The 16729-nt window shown below is 40.7% G+C and overlaps 2 protein-coding genes across 9 annotated transcripts in view; one reads left to right on the top strand and one right to left on the bottom strand.

The window, feature by feature from the left end:
- The window catches only part of GPR171 (G protein-coupled receptor 171), a 31428-nt gene extending 18839 nt beyond the window's left edge, over window positions 1-12589 (top strand). The window contains exons 2-4 of one of the 4 annotated variants that reach the window (XM_073626009.1): window positions 5760-5838; window positions 6039-6104; window positions 11345-12589. In XM_073626009.1, coding sequence (XP_073482110.1) covers window positions 11381-12361 — 981 coding nt within the window. In that variant the 5' untranslated portion in view covers window positions 5760-5838; window positions 6039-6104; window positions 11345-11380 and the 3' untranslated portion in view covers window positions 12362-12589. The remainder of the gene's footprint in view (window positions 1-5759; window positions 5839-6038; window positions 6105-11344) is intronic. The other 3 variants (XM_073626008.1, XM_073626010.1, XM_073626011.1) reach the window with 3 other exon arrangements.
- MED12L (mediator complex subunit 12L) overlaps window positions 1-16729 on the bottom strand; it is a 777103-nt gene that overhangs the window by 568341 nt on the left and 192033 nt on the right. The gene's annotated exons all lie outside the window — the stretch shown is intronic.

Raw genomic sequence — 16729 nt, 5'->3', positions numbered from 1 at the left:
AGGAATTTGGACTGCCGTGCCTGTGTGAAGCGAGGACAGAACAAAAACATTCCATGAATCCCTCCACTTCACTGCTAACAAATTATTATACTTCAAGCAGGCTCTCTTCCCCCATCTAAATTGGGATTCTACAAGCCGTTGGTGGAAGCCCATAATCAAAAAGGTGACTAAAAAGTGGCACGCTCATGTAATAATTGTTCACGTACAAGTGGTACCCCTTTCCAAATAAGGGTGACACCAAGTTCCACACTATCTTATTAGTGCTCCCTATGTAGTCTGGGCAGTTCTCCGGCTCTACGTGACTATCTTTTCCCTCGTAAACCATAAAACTACATGTATAGCCTGTGGCCCTGTCACATAGCTTATACATCTTGACCCTGTATCTGGCACGCTTGCTGGGAAGATACTGTTTGATAGACAAGCAGCCAGAAAACTTAATCAGGGACTCATCAACGCAGACAACTTGATCGGGAGTAAACAAGGCTACAAAACATTGGTTGAAGTGGTTTATGAGGGGCAGAAATTTGTAGAGCCAATGAAATCCAGGGTTACCCCGAGGATGACAGGGTTCATTGTCATTGAAGTGCATGAACCGCAAGATCTGCTCGTATCATGTCCTGGTCATGAAGGCAGAGAACACAGGCATATGGTGACTTGGGGCAGTGGACAAATATGTCCGCAACTCACTCTTTTTAGTTATGCCCATGAGGAGGGATAGGCCCAGGAAGGTCTTAAAGTCTGAGACCGTAATAGGTCTCCAATCTCTGGCAAGGGTCAGCTGGGGATTAGCGGTGATGAATTGACCAGCATACAAATTGCTTTGGTCCACAATAGATCTATAGAGATCTTCGGTGAAAAACAGCGAATAAAAATCAAGTGACGTAAAATCAACTGTTTCCACCTGAATTCCGGGTTAGCCAGTGAATGGGGGAAGTATGGGTGCTGCAGAAGTGGTGGGTTCCCAATTAGGATTGGCGAATGCAGCAGGAAGGCCACTATGGGCTCGACAGGCCTGTGTTTGTCTTCTTGGTGGCAGTGGGACACTACTCGTGCTTGCCACCTCGCCAGCTTGAACTGCACTTATGGGACTCGCCAGGTCACCAAGTGTTACTGCAATGCTGGATGTACGACCAGGATGTACTAGGCCGGTGCTTGCCAGTTAACCAGAAGGAATAGCAGCGCTAGTACTGGCTCTCTGCTCCATACGAGAGCCCTGCGGTTCTTGCACCTCAACGACAGCAGAAGAAGATCGGGGTCTGGTACGCCTGACCTCGACCACAACTCCGTCGTCAGAGCTATCTGTCATGGAGCCGCTGCTGTCTACAGGTATTCTGAGCCTGAATCTGACATATGAGGGACTTCCTCTTCACTATCTGTCATGCTCAGAAACGTGTAGGCCTCTTCACTACTGGTATGGTAGTGAGACTCACAAGAAAAAAGCACCTGACTGTCAGCGACTGCTTCAAACGCTGCAAAAAAACCTGTTAGCGTTCACAGGGATCAGGCTTACTCTGCGAATGCTGCAGTTATGTGTTTTGTGTTTTGTAAGTGACAGTGATCGATTGATACTGCACTTGGGTGGACTGGGCTGGGCGGAGGAGCTAAACGCAGGTGCTAGCAGGTATCTGGGTTGATCTCGCTAACACTGCGTTTTTGGGAACCCTAAGATGCTGGGAACACTAACATAGTTCTGATCAGATATCAATCCGTTTAGACACTATACTACTAAGGAGGCGTATGGTGCGTGCGTGGGTGTTAGCGGTACTGGCACAAATCTGACACTGTCTGGGGTGATGTGGACAATAGCTGACGCTAAAACATAACGTTGATCACTCGCCGGGTGATCAGGGGGTTAAACCTTTATTGGGTAAAATACGGCAGGTGCCCTGACGCTATAAAAAATAAACTAGCTAAACTGCATCACCCGTGACACTTATACTGTGATCACAGGTGATAGGGGGTAATCAAGGGGTTAAACCTTTATTGGAGGGGGTTAGGGGGGGTCCCTAGACCCATCTGGGCCTAAGACTAATTACTCTAACACTGATTTTTGTCACTAATGACACTAGTATAGCGATAAAAAAAATCTGATTGCCGTACTGGGTGATACAGTGACAGGTGGTGAAGGGGTTAACTGGGGGGGTGATCGGGGGGTGAATTGTGTGCCTACGTGACCTGGTGTCAGTGTAGTGTTGGTGCAACTCACTGTTTGATGCTCTCTCCTCTTGGTCTGGAACAGAAAAGACCGTCACGAGGAGAGATGACATCACTTCCCCTGTCAGTTTTTACAGTCACACAGACAGGGGAAGGATCTCATTCGTCAGGACCGATCACCAGGTCCAGGCCAGATTTCATTGACCTGGGCCTGGGGATTGATCAGTTCCTGATCTAATCCGATTGTCGCAGCCGACGGGGGGCGTGTGCGCTCCCCCCAGCCGGCCATGCGCGGAACGTATACCTACATGGTTTCGCGCAGCCAGGCCAACCTGCCGCAGTATAACTGCCTCGGCTGGTCCTGACTGGTTAATTTGATTCCTAAAAGCCAACTAATGCAGGTTCAGAGAATATAATAGAAAAATTCCGCGCTAGAAAAAACTATATAACATAAGCAGCAGTAAACATGTGACAACACTAAATAGAAATAAAAAATATTAAACCGCGCTAAATAATAAAATAAACTAGAAGGTTGATATGGTGGAAATATGAATACCACACAAAAAATTTTAAAAGTAAATTGAAAATTCAAAAACAAAAATTCAAAAAACTGATAAATAAAAAAAGTCCAAATATCTCCTGAGATGGGATCAATCTCCAGATCACCAGAGTCCTACAGCACGTATAGATAACAATCCAAGGATTATAAGAGTAGGTTGCCCTTACCAGAATATCGAAAAAAAATAGACGGATGGCTTAAACCCAGCCAGGGCCTTTGGGGTGGAAACCAATCTGCTCCGTCCGGATTCAGGATGTGATTCCCTCAATGGATACAGGAGAAAAAGTAACAAAAAGAACTGGCCATAGTGTAGTATGATCAGATGTTTCTATGGACACACAGACATACCAACACCCTGGTGTGCACACAAGAAAAAAAGGGGGGGAAGTGATAACCCACCACCATGGCTGTGGATTGCGCTTACCGACTCACAGTGGTAACCAGGCTCTATATCATACTAGGAGCTGATTGATGGATACCAGGGAACGATAGATTCACCCGCTGTAGCCAGGAATCCATGCTCTTAGTACACGACCCAAAACGAAAATAAAAGTTCACTAGTAACCATGGGCTGGTGTTAGGTCTCCAGAGCCTCTCCCATCCTCTGGAATCTCTACCTCGATCTGTCCCACTATTTCCTACTCTAGCTGCCTTCAGAGAATCCCTGAAAACTCATATCTTTAGGGAAGCCCATCACGCCTCCAACTAATCTTTTACCACTTCCATCAGCTCATTTCCTACAGTTACCACCTGCCCTACCCTATTGGATTGTAAGCTCTTCTGAGCAGGGCCCTCTTAATCCTCTTGTATTTTATTGTATTGTAACTGTATTGTCTCCCTTTCATATTGTAAACTGCTGCATAAACTGTTGGCGCTATATAAATTCTGTATAACAATAATAATAATACCTTTAACAAAAGCTGCCTATGCGGGTAAGGGGCACCTGCAGATAAACTGAGGGTGTTGCAAAGGTATTCCCAGGTGTTTACTGCTCACCCCCACCATCACAGGAGTATTCTCCCAAACCTTGGCATGTTTGGAGTTCACTATCTCCTTTGTTGCAGCATTGCTAAGTTCAGAGCTACTGTGATGGGCAAATAAGAAAGTGCATTCAAGGGGGTTTGAATCAGAGAAAGAGCTCTCTCCCGTGATGGTAGAGAAAACTGATATTAAAAAGCCAATACTAAATTGGCCCCTTCACACTAAAGTGGTCATTACAAAGGGATTTATGTTCTGCCATGCTACTGTATAGTGCATTGTGGCGCTATTCAAAACTTTGTAGTATGGGCATTGCTGTGTTGCAGTATTGGACAATAAAACAAGTGTACTACACTATACTGTACATGTCTTAGTGTACCATTAGGGGTGAACACAATCGCTACATGGAGAGAGTTGGATTGGAGATAGTATGCCACTTATTTATTTATCGCAGGTATTTATTTAGCACTGAAGATTCATGTAGCACTTTACACGCACATCAGTCCCTGTGTTCAGGGAGCTTACAATCTAAATCCTTATTTCACATGAATATATACACATACTAGAACCATATTAGTCAGGAGAAAATGAATCTACTAGCATGTCCTTGGACAGGTTTCACAGAGTCCACCTCTTAAGTTCAGAGCTGGGTGTACTTGACCTAACTAAAGATAGACGTTAAATAGAGAGGATGCCTTGGGCCTGTGAAACTTAGGGAGGTGTTCTTTCTCAAAGCTAGATGCTTTAACATAAGCGGACTCTCAGACTTGCTAGGCAGTGTTTTGTGGGAGAGGATGAATGTGACATCCATGGGCATTTGTAGATGTACACTAGAAACTGGATTTTAGCTGCCTATTGAAAACCTATGTAATTTCTGTTTGCTCTTTTCATGAAATTAAATGGTTAGGTGATAGATAAATGGTTAAAAGATAGATAGATAGATAGATAGATAGATAGATAGATAGATAGATAGATAGATACATAGATAGATAGATAGATAGATAGATAATTAATGTTAAAGCTGCACTCCAGAAAGATATGTAAAAACAATAAATGCAGTTATGTATTTATTTAAAAAACACATAATAATAAATCTAAATGCAACTAGTATAAATACTGAATTTGACTTTATTTTAGCCTTTTTCAAACCCCTGTAGAGCAGAATTTGAGAGTTAGTGACAGCACTTAGGACCAGCTGGGAGTCTTGCTTATAGATGTGCAAGGTAGCGTGACCCATCAGTCTGTTGCTGCTTTTCAGTCACAGGTTGGGGAAAGGAATGAGACCTGTGTAGCTTGCTTAATTACAGCAGAGAACAGTTATTTCTTCTGAGCTGTCTAAAACCTGGTACACATTATGAGTTTTTTCTATTCAACCCAGCAGGTTAAAACAAAAAAAAACTGTCAGCTCCCGTCGGAGCTGTTGTACTAATGATCCGACGTTAGTACAGCGATCTCCCCTGCTGAGCTGTTGTGTTCTGACAGGGGGAAGTCCCCCCCCCCAATGCCAGAACACTCTGGTCAGCGCTCCTGGCCATTGACTATGAGCGCTGATCGGGAGCTGGTCGCCTGCTGGTACGGGGCTTTACTGTTAGGATGCGTGCACAGAAAAACAAAAAGACAATTCTCATATACAGTATATACTTCAAGAGCCCTTACAGTAGCTGTTTGCTTGGAGTACAACTTAATTTTTTTTAATGGTATATCCTAGCTTAGGCAACAGTTATTGCTGTAATACGTTTTGGAGTTTAATAAAGATTTCATTTGCTGTATAAACCAACCAATTATCCATGTTTCCATGTCCCGAGTCAATATAAACTTCACAGGGAGAACACTCACATGATATTCGAGAAAAAGTGTTTGACCTGCTCCTAAGTTGTGGCCAAAGTGTAGAGCACACTCATATGGGATATATGGAAGAAAACACTTGCAGTGTGGGTATTTTTGACTTTCACAGTTGCTAAAAGGGAAATTTTAGATCTTTTTATATGAACAAAAACTTTAGTTTCAACTACGTCAATTGACGTGTAAAAGTGAAACCACAATAACCACAGTGCTACTTGTTTACCAGGAAAGAGGATTGTATATTAGATATGAAAAGATGACAGCAGCAGTGTAAAGCTGCCAGCAGCCCGGAACAGTCGGCACAGGTATTGTCTCTTTTAGAACACATTTCATAACAATATATACAAATATAGTGTTTTATTTGCTTTACTATGAATATTTTCAAGTGATATCATTGTGTAATAAACATAAACAAACACCAGCTCATGAAAGAAAGATTTAATTATAATTTGCAACTGCTTCTAAATTACAGGGAACGGTAATTTTACAATTCTGTTTTATGCAGGCTAATCACAATCTAAAATATAGTAGATTCCAGAGCTGGCCAGGTCCCCTTGAAGAAGAATTCCAGGTATGTAGATTTTTTCATAGTTACATTGGTACAATTTTAAACAATGTCAACTATGTGTATACCATACCTGTGGGGTTCCTCTAGAAGTTTTAAATAACTGTAGTAGACATAGCTACTCTAATGATCTTCACTAGCTTCTAGGTCCCATGCTGAGTAGCTGCTCTGCTGCATTGTGAACAAAGGTGGTCGTCCATTCGTTATGGGCACCATTCAGAGATATCATTGCATTTTTCAATGAATGCAAAGCAAAATAGTTTCCCTGTAGAAAGTGGAGAATGAAGGTTAAAATAAAAACACTTTTTGTTAACCAGTCCTTGCTTATATCTGAGTGGCAGGATGAAGTTAAAGAAGAAATCCAGAAACTACTATTCAGATCGTATATAGTCCCCAGTAGACTGGCCCATATCTCCTCTGTCTTCTCCATCACCTGCTTGAGGCTGCCCAGAACCTGGGACTTTATATCACATTTGGTGGTCTTGCCTGATGGCTCAACGATTCTGTCAAAAATTGCATCAACTTCTAAACAACATTTTTCAAGCCAGCCTGACTTTGGATCCACCTGAGACCTTACCAAATCATAAGCCAGTAGGACTATCCAATTCCCAGTTTGCTCTTAAAACCCACGTACTGACTGCCGCTAAGTTATTTATAGCTAAAGCCTGGCTATCACCAAGCATTTCCTTCTCAGAAGTGCAATTGCAAATACATTGGACCTTGATGAACGATAAGTTGACAGCATGCTTACAAAACACCATGCCCAAATTTTGCAAAATCTGGGATCCCTGAGTTACAACATTCCTTCCGAGACATTTTGACTGTACTCTACTGAACCTATGACAAGCCTAATCCATACTCTAGAAATATAAATTCCCCAGAATCCTCCCCCTTCTGCCCTAGTCCATCCTTTTTTTTCATATCTTCTCTTTCTTCCTTCCTCTTCTTTACCACCTTCAGAAACCTTACGCGATATGGCAACGCATTAGTGGCCTGACTCATATTCATACTGTTGAAACTTATTGTTCGTAACTTATTTATCCTTCGATACCACTTTTGCTGTGAACACAACAAATGTTTAATTGTCCATCAAGATTATTATTATTGATTATTATACAGGATTTATATAGCGCCGACAGTTTACGCAGTGCTTTACAACATTAGGGCAGACAGTACAATTACAATATAATTCAATACAAGGGGGAATCAGAGGGCCCTGCTCATTAGAGCTTACAATCTAGGAGGGAGGGTCAAGTTATACAAAAGGGTAATAGCTGTGGGGGTTGAGCTAATGGAGAAAATAGTGCAGTTGTTAGATGGAGGCAGGATAGGCTTCTCTGAAGAGGAAAGTGTTCAGGGATCGCCTAAAAGTGGATACGTTTGGAGACAGTCTGACAGATTGGGGTAGCGAATTCCAGAGGATGGGCCAGGCTCGGGAGAAGTCCTGGAGGCGGATATGGGAGGAGGTGATAAGGGAGCTAGAGAGCAGGAGGTATTGGAGGAACGAAGAGGGTGATTAGGTTGGTATTTTGAGACAAGGCTAGTGATGTAGCTGGGGGCAGAGTTGTGGATGGCTTTGTAACTTAATGTTAGTATTTTGAATTTAAAGTTTTCTGAGGAGGAGGGGGGGGGGTCAAATGTATCAAAGGCAGCTGAAAGGTCCAGAAGTAGGAGTACAGAATAGTGTCCATTGGTTTTTGCAGTTAGTAGGTCATTTGTGAGTTTTAAAAGAGCAGTTTCTGTGGAGTGTTGAGGGCGAAATCCAGATTGAAGGGGATCAAGAAGGTTATTCTTAATGAGGTGGTCGCTCAGTTGGTTGTAAACCAGGCATTCAAGGAGTTTAGAGGAAAAGGGGAGCAAGGAGATAGGGCGTAGGTTGTTATGATTGGTAGGGTCCAAGGACGGCTTTTTAAGTATGGGGGTGACCAGTGCATGTTTTAGAACCTTGGGGAAAATGCCGGAGGTGAGGGAGAGATTGAAAATGTGGGTTAGAGAATGTAGGATAGAGTCAGAGGGCGACTGTAGTGTTTGAGAGGGAATAGGGTCCAGGGCGCAGGTGGTTAGGTGGGCATTAGAAAGGAGTTTAGCAACTTCCTCTGTAGTAGCAGATTTGAATAAGGGGAGTGTCAATTGTACCTGTTGATATGGGGTCTTAACTGGGAGAGATACCTGTAGAGTGGAGATTTCATCACAGATTGTATCAATCTTGTTTTTGAAGTGATTAGCAATCTCCTGGGCAGTGAGTGAGTCAGTGGGTGGAGGCTGTGGTGGACGAAGTAGAAAGTTTAAGGTAGAGAAAAGTTTACGGGGACTGGATGAGAAGGTGTTAATAAGAGTTGTAAAATAGGTCTGCTTGGCAGTGTGGAGGAAAGAATAGCATTTTTGGAGGGCAGATTTGTATTGGTTGAAGTCTTTGAGAGACTTAGTCCTGTGCCACAGACGCTCAAGAGTGCGACTATGTTTTTTGAGAATTTTAGTGTCATCTGTTTGCCAGGGTTGTAGGGGTCGAAGGCCTGATTCTGCGTGTAGGAAGGGGAGCGAGCTTGTCCAGGGTGGAGGACAGGGATTTATTGTAAATGGAAGTGGCTTGGTTGGGGCAGGACAGGGGAGAGATTTTGTCATAGAGGTGGTCAGTAGCAGAATAGAGGAGAGAAGAGTTGAAGTTGCGAAAGTTTCTACGGGTGATGGTTAGGTGATTGGAGGGAAAGGTGGTGGAAGACAGGGAGAGAGAGAAACTAATAAGGTGATGGTCGGAGAGAGGAAAAGGATTCTTTGGAGCGCAAAGGTAGGAGAATACAAGGTCAAGGGTGTTGCCAGCAGAGTGAGTAGAAGCCTGTACCCATTGCTTCAGGTCAAATGAAGAGGTTAGACTAAGAAGTTTAGAAGTAGCAGGAGTGTTTGTATTAGCAGGGATGTTGAAATCACTGAGAAGGATTGTGGGAATTTCAGAAGAGAGAAAGTAGGGTAGCCAGGCAGAAAACTCATCAAGGAAAGACGATAATGGTCCAGGGGGCCGGTAGATCACAGCAATTCTTAGGGAAGTTGGAGAGCATAGATGTATACAATGAGCTTCAAATGATGAGAGGGAGAGAGAGGGAGGAAAGTGAATAACCTGGAAGGTGCATTGGGGGGATAGGAGGAATCCCACTGCACCTCCCTTGAGTCCATTAGGCCTAGGGGAGTGAGTCCAGTGAAGGCCACCCTGGGAGAGGGAAGCAGGAGAAGGGGCGTCAGATTTGTGGAGCCAGGTTTCGGTGAGAGCAAGTAGATTAAAGGAATTAGTGACAAAGAGATCATGAACAGCGGTGAGTTTGTTGCAGACAGAGCGAGCGTTCCAGAGGGCGCAGGAGAGAGGGAGGCTGGCGTTGGGAAGAAGAGGAATGGAGACTAAATTGCATAGATTGCGACTACTGCCAGAGGGTGTAGGATGATGGTGATGGGTGTGTTGCGTACAGTTAAATAAGGGAGGCCCAGGGTTTGGGGAAATATCTCCAGTGGTTAGGAGAAGTAGAAAAGTAAGGCAGGTAATATGAGAATACGATTTGTATGAGGGGACATGCTTCAGTATCCTGAGGGGTTTGTTAGCAAGTGGGCTTAGAGTTAGAAAGAGGTGATGAGTGCAGTAATAGGGAGAGGGGAGAAGTAAGGGTGATATGTACAGATTGTGGGGTGGAGATGTGATTTTTGCATACTATTGTTTATGAAAACTCAATAAAAACTATTGAACAAGAATGAAATCCAGGTGCAGGCGACCTGTGTTCATGATGCAGCAATGCAGTCGCTCAGGACTTGAAAGCAAGCAGAGATCACTGTAATAGCGGTGCCTACTACAGTGATTTCCAGCTTCCAGGGGGATCCTACAAGCATGGTGTATGCATAGTTACATTGGTCCAACCTAATATAACTATGTGGGTTTCTTCTTTAACTTGATTCTACCACACAGATATAAGCAAGGACTGGTTATCAAAAAGTGTTTTTTCTTTCATCCTTCATTCACCACTTTCTATAAAGAAAGGAGAGGCATGTGAAGTGAGAGCCAGTTTTAGAATAGTGCACTGTTGTTACATTTTCGTGCTGAACATTACAAATCCTTTGGCTTATTACAGACATTAATACCATCTATGGCATAATACTAAGCCATAACTCTCTTGTCGTGCTTGTAAAAGGACATCATCTTTCATTTTGCATTTTCTTACTTAATTTTCTGAGCAAACATCAAATGCCAGTTGGGTTGGTGATATATTAGTATACTTTCTCTTTCTTTCATAGGGGTGCCAGTACCATTAGTATTTGCCAACAATAGGAGTATGGCTTAATATATTTCCACAGTGAATTGCATTGAATAGCCTTTATTTTAGAAATGGAAACAAATTAAATATCCAGCGCTTATTAAAAGAACCGTTAATGATTCTGCCATGAATATAATTTTTCAGGCAATTCCCGTTATGTGGTGACAGCTTGTCCCCAATTGTGTTTCTGTGTTCTCACTCTATCGCATGCACCCCAAAGAGAAACAACAAGGAGCAGTACTGACACGCATTGTGCAGGCAGGATCCACTGTCAGTACGATTTAAAAACCGATCCAGAGCAACGATGTGCAACCAACACTGAAATGAGTGCATGTAATCAGGAAGTAACTGAATAAGGCTGATGGAGATCAGCAGCACTGAGATTTAAAAAAATAAAAATAAAAAAAGGAAAAAAGAAAGGTGAAAACGATATTTTATGTGAAAAAAAAAATATGACACTTGTTTATGATACACAGTGCTTTGGCAAACTAAATGTAATCCAGTTACAATTTAGATCTAGTTTAAAACAGCTAACTTTATTTTGGACATATTCAGTGGGAAGTGCATATTGGGGTTGATTTACTAAAACTGGAAAGTGCAAAATCTGGTGCAGCTCTGTATAGAAACCAATCAGCTTCCAGGTTTTATTTTTATCAAAGCTTAATTGAACAAGCCAAAGTTAGAATTTGATTGGCTACCATGCACAGCTGCACCAGATTATGCATTCTCCGGTTTTAGTAAATCAACCCCATTGCCTGATGTGCACAGAAACATAGGTTGTCAACCACTGTTCTGTTTTCCTATTATTTTTACATTCATTTCCTACTCAGTTTGAAAAAGTGCACTGCAATTAAGATATCTATAAATTGCTGTATACAGTAATCTAATGTATGAGCAGAAGTTTCCCATATAGCTAAAGAATAAACCACATTTATTATTTTGTATGCACTGTTTCAGGTCTTTCCTTGGAGCTGACTGCAGGGCTATCTTACAATGGACAATACCAACAGTTCTTACATTGCCTGTAACGTCAACAGAGACTTGGAACCATTCACATATTTCTATTGGATAATATTTTTTGTAGGCTTTTTTGGGAGTTGTTTTGCTTTGTGGGCTTTCAACCGGAAAGACAACAGCCAGAAATGTACAAGTGTATACCTCATAAACCTGCTGGTGGCTGATTTGCTACTGACTTTGGCTTTGCCATTTAAGATTGTTGTTGACTTGGGATTGGCTTCCTGGAAGTTAAGGATCTTTCACTGCCAGGTAACAGCATGTATGATTTATATCAACATGTATATATCAATAATATTTCTGGGATTTGTCAGCATGGATCGGTGTCTACAGACTATACAGAGTGCAAAACTGTACCAAATACAAAAAAGAGGATTTGCTACAATGCTATCAGTAGTCGTTTGGGCTTTGGTGCTGGCCATTATGCTACCAAATATGCTGATCCCTATAAGAGACATTCCTGAACAGGAGGGTGTTGGATGCATTGACTTTAAACAGAAGATTGGAAAAGACTGGCATGTGCTCTCCAATTTTATCAGCATTGCTATATTTTTGAACTGTTCCTGTATAATCTTGGTCTCCAATTGTATTACCATTAATAGACTTTATAAAAACAAGGACTGTGAGGAATTTAACAACATCAAGACAGCCTTTGTGAAAATTTTTCTAATAACAGCTGGGTACATCATATGCTTCCTTCCCTACCACATCGTCCGAATTCCATACACGTTAAGCCAAAATAATGTCATCACAGACTGCAGCCTGAAACAAGTCCTTTTCCACGCAAAGGAATCTACACTGTTGCTGTCCGTTTCAAATCTTTGCTTTGATCCTATTGTATATTTTTATTTCTCCAAATCCTTTAGAACTAAAGTAACTAAAGTAACCAAAACATTTTCTGTAAAGAAAGAGGTAAAAGTTGCGGCTGCTGAAGACACAGTAATAGAAACAGCAGCCTAGAAAAGCATCCATCAGGGTATCCATACATCAAACATGAAGTGAGAAGATGCTTCCAGGATGCATTGTATAAAGGCAAAAAAGACATTCACGAAAAATTTGTATTCAGGTGCAATTTTAAATATTATTTATAGCAATCATTTTCTTTCCAGACATATTTTTATATTGTAACTGTCGTGAACATAAAATAACTATCTGGTTGCTATGGGCCATTAAAACTTTTATATTCGATATGGTTTAACAATGGTATATATTTGTTAACATAGGTAAATTCTGATGCATTCATTGGGCTTTCTGTGGCACATATCTTGAACATTCAGGGAAGATTTAATCCTTGCTGAGTGATGGGAACAGAAGGTAAATAATGATGAAGCCAAATAAAGATTTTAGACTCAAAACTCTCATTCAAGTATCAGATGGTTGGTGTGCGGCAGGATCATAGTAGTGAGTGGAAGTACATGCACTGAGATCTACTTCGAAATAGTGGAGGAGTCAGTAAAGAAAACTGATAATTTGCCACTCCAAATGTTGTATTGCCAAAAGTTCATTGAACCCAGCAGCTGTAACATTTGCCATATTCTAAATACAGTGAATGTTAATTGGACCTGGTTTTACCTTTCAAGAATAAGAAAAACAATTTAAAGGCAAACAGTGGCAAACTTAGCTTTATCTGGTATACAGTATGTGTATGCAGGAAATGTGCTTTTCAAATAGTGCCAATGGTGTAGGGATTCCATCCCTAGGATGAACATTTGCCACATAATAAATATGCTCCTACATCTTCCTCTTTTAAACTAGGAGGTTGATTTACTAAAACTCAAGAGCGCAAAATCTGGAGAAGCTATGTATAGAAACCAATCAGCTTCCAGTTTTTTTTTGTCAAAGCTTAATTGAACAACAGTTTTAGTAGATCAACCCCTATGTGTCCTAGTGAGAGGCTGTGTCAAATGAACATGTATAGCAGTGCTTGAATCCTAAATATAAAAAAATCACTATATACTGTAAGATTCATATATACTGTAGTTTAATTGAACTAATGCATGCTATATATTTTTCAAACGCAAAACTCCCTATACATGGCATGTACACATACTTTAAACAAGAAACAGCGCTGTGTATTCCCATGCACCGAAACGCCAGTGGGAGGACCAAAGACCTAATTTATTTATTAGGATTTTGATAAATTGTAGGATTATTGTGTGTGTTTATTTTTACATATTATTATGATGGAAGACTTGAGCACTTATATCCCACCAAAAAAGACTAGGGGATGGGATATGTGTCACCAACACTCCTGTCCCAAAATTGTGGTATGTATAGTTGGAGGTTCTGCCAAAAACAACAACAAAACTAAGGAATAGAAAAGGCTTTTTGATAATGTGGCCCTTTACTGAGAAAGGTAAAGATTCCCTCAAAGAACAGAATCAGGACACTTTGGCAGTATTTTGAACAACTCCACCATTTGTTGACTAACCCCACCACTGTGTTACAAATACTACAGAGACTGTGAAAACCAGCAAAAAATGGGGTACAGAGAGCGGTTAAGATGGTCCGTGAGGCTATCCACTCTATTACTGTAGTTTACCAGTAAACTATTATATCAGGGTATAAGTGCAGCGCAAACCAAACAGCCCAAAACGTTGATAAACAACAAGTCCCAGAATGTATTATCAGTGCAATAAAGAGAGTAAGTCCAGAGAGTTGATGGACAACAGGTCCCAGAAAACCTTCACCAGTGATGATAAAATCCACAATAGGTGACAGTCCCTCTACTCCGGTCTATTTAAATGTGAGTAGTCCGTGCTTGGACACTGTTAAATTTTAATATCATACAGTGAGCACTTAGATCTTCTCCCCTTTTTTATCATTTATGGTCTGGCGTCCTTACTGAGTTTTGAGGAGTCTGGAAAGGGTGTGTTTTATATATTTTTGCGCTGATTGCACCCTCTGTTGTTTTTACCAGTAAACTATGATGAATTTTCATGTGAAGTATTGATGGAATTAATTTATACTGGTAATACAAACTAAAAAAAATGATTTACAAAGTATCAAAATATGAATCTTACTTTAATTTGTAAATTATAACTTTTAGGTAGTAAAGATGTATTACTGAGGAATAGCTGAGCTATAAATTCCAATGTATCAAGTTATAAATTATAATACTCAATGTCAGGAGGTCTCCAAACTTTCTAAACAAAGGGCCAGTTTGCTGTCCTTCAGACTTTATGGGGCCATTGGGGTTAGAAAATGTTCCTAAGTCAGTGGAGGAAACAATGCCTTGGACTTGGTGGTCTGTAGAAGTAATAAAATTACAAAGCACTTGTTATTTGTAGGAGGAGGAATAATGCCCTATAATTAGTATTAGTGGCAGAAATTATGCCCCTTTTTTGGTGTCAGTGGGAGAAATAAGTGGACGGAATAGTGCCCCATAATTGGTATCAGTGGAAGGAATAGTGCCCCTTTACTGGTATCAGTGGGAGGAATAGTGTCCCTTTACTGGTATCAGTGGGAGGAATAGTGCCCCTTTACTGGTGTCAGTGGGAGGAATAGTGCCCTTTTACTGGTATCAGTGGGGGGAATAGTGTCCCATTGTTGGTATCAGTGGGAGAAATATTGCCCCATTGCTGGTATTAGTGGAAGAAATAGTGTACAATCGTTGATGTCAGTGAGAGGAATAGTGCTTCATCACAATGGCAGGAATAGTGCCGTAAGGGCTGGATAAAGGCTAGTAAAGGGCTGTATCCAGCCTATTGCTCTTTGCACTCAAAAGTATAACTAACCTAATATTTATTTGGTAAGTCGGGGTTATCTAAACTGGCTTCACAGTATTTATCCAACTACATCAATCTTTCCAAAAGAAATTAATACAAAGCCATGGGTTAAGAAACATAAAAAAGAGGCTGCGCTTATGGCCAAAGAATACTTCAAGAGACAGAGCAGCTTGCCACATGTTCTGATAAGCGACATAAAATTAAACCAACTTCCTAAAAGTGAGCACTAAATCTCATAAAATTATTGATTCATAAAGAATTAAACCCAAAGCAAAAAGTGAAGTCAAATATAGTAAGTAAATTATGCTTTAAATATAACATATACAGTATGCAACCTATACAGTGATATAATTTTCACACAAGTGTACAACAATATAACAGTAAATCATATCAATGAGCAATAATAAAATAGTGCATCATAAATAAAATGTGTGTTTAGTATAACATGTGTATATACAATGCTCTAATAAATATCAAATACCATTCAATGTGATAATAAAAATGAATAAAGTAGAACCAAAAAGAAGGTGGAAATTATATAACAAAAGTCCAAATAATATGTGAAATAAAATGATAAGACAGGAAAAGAGTCCTCCACTACTATGAAGACACTTATCCAGTGTGAAATTATGCCAGCACTATACACTCTCCCAGTGTGAAGTGATCCAGAGCATCCTTATAAAAAAATCTTTCCAAAACGTCATAACCCCCAGTTACCGAGTGGTCATGGCGGGCATGCTGGATTAAGCCATCCAACTCCACTTCTCTCCAGCACTTCAGACGTTAAGTATCCCACTTCCAGATGTTGCAAGAGTGTATACAGTATGTAAAACAGATATCCCCGCAATAGTGTAATTCCAAAATGACACTTTACAAAAAGTTAAAACTAGTCACATATAAAAAGTGTTACCGAGCACTTCTCAGAAGAAGCGTTCAGACCCTGTCCCTGTGTGTTTCAAAGGAAGCTGACATCCAGTGTTAATTTTGGCAGCAAATTACAATTTAGTTTTAGTCTTATGCCCCGTACACATGATCGGATTTTCTGACAACAAATGTTGGATGTGAGCTTGTTGGCGGAAAGTCCGAGCGTGTGTATGCTCCAACGAACATTTGTTGTCGGACCTTCCGCCAACAAATGTTGGCTAGCAGGTTCTCAAATTTTCCGCCAACAAAGGTTTGTTGTTGGACTTTCCGATCGTGTGTACACAAGTTTGTCAGACAAAAGTCCACGCATGCTCGGAATTAAGTACGAGCCGGAGATATAACTAGCGTCTTGTACGTCACTACGTTCGTAATTGTTGGCCAACATTTGTGTGACTGTGTGTATGCAAGACAAGTTGGAGCCAACATCCTTCAAACAAAAATCCACGGTTTTGTTGTCGGAAAGTCCGATTGTGTGTACGGGGCATAAGTCTTAGGACTAAAATGGCATTTTAGTTTTAGTCCTATTTTAGTCTTCTGCAATTGTTTTAGTTTTAGTCATATTTAGTCAACTAAAATCTCCAGTACATTTTAGTCAACTAAAATTATTTTAGTCGACTAAAATCGAATGTGTTTAGTTAAATAATGCATTATTTAAGCATTTCTCTAGAATTTCAAA

Source organism: Aquarana catesbeiana, linkage group LG04 (assembly GCF_042186555.1).
Source record: "Aquarana catesbeiana isolate 2022-GZ linkage group LG04, ASM4218655v1, whole genome shotgun sequence".
Taxonomy (NCBI): Eukaryota; Metazoa; Chordata; class Amphibia; order Anura; family Ranidae; genus Aquarana; species Aquarana catesbeiana.
Note: the sequence above shows the minus strand (reverse complement) of the source record. Positions and strands in the feature narration are given on the sequence as shown.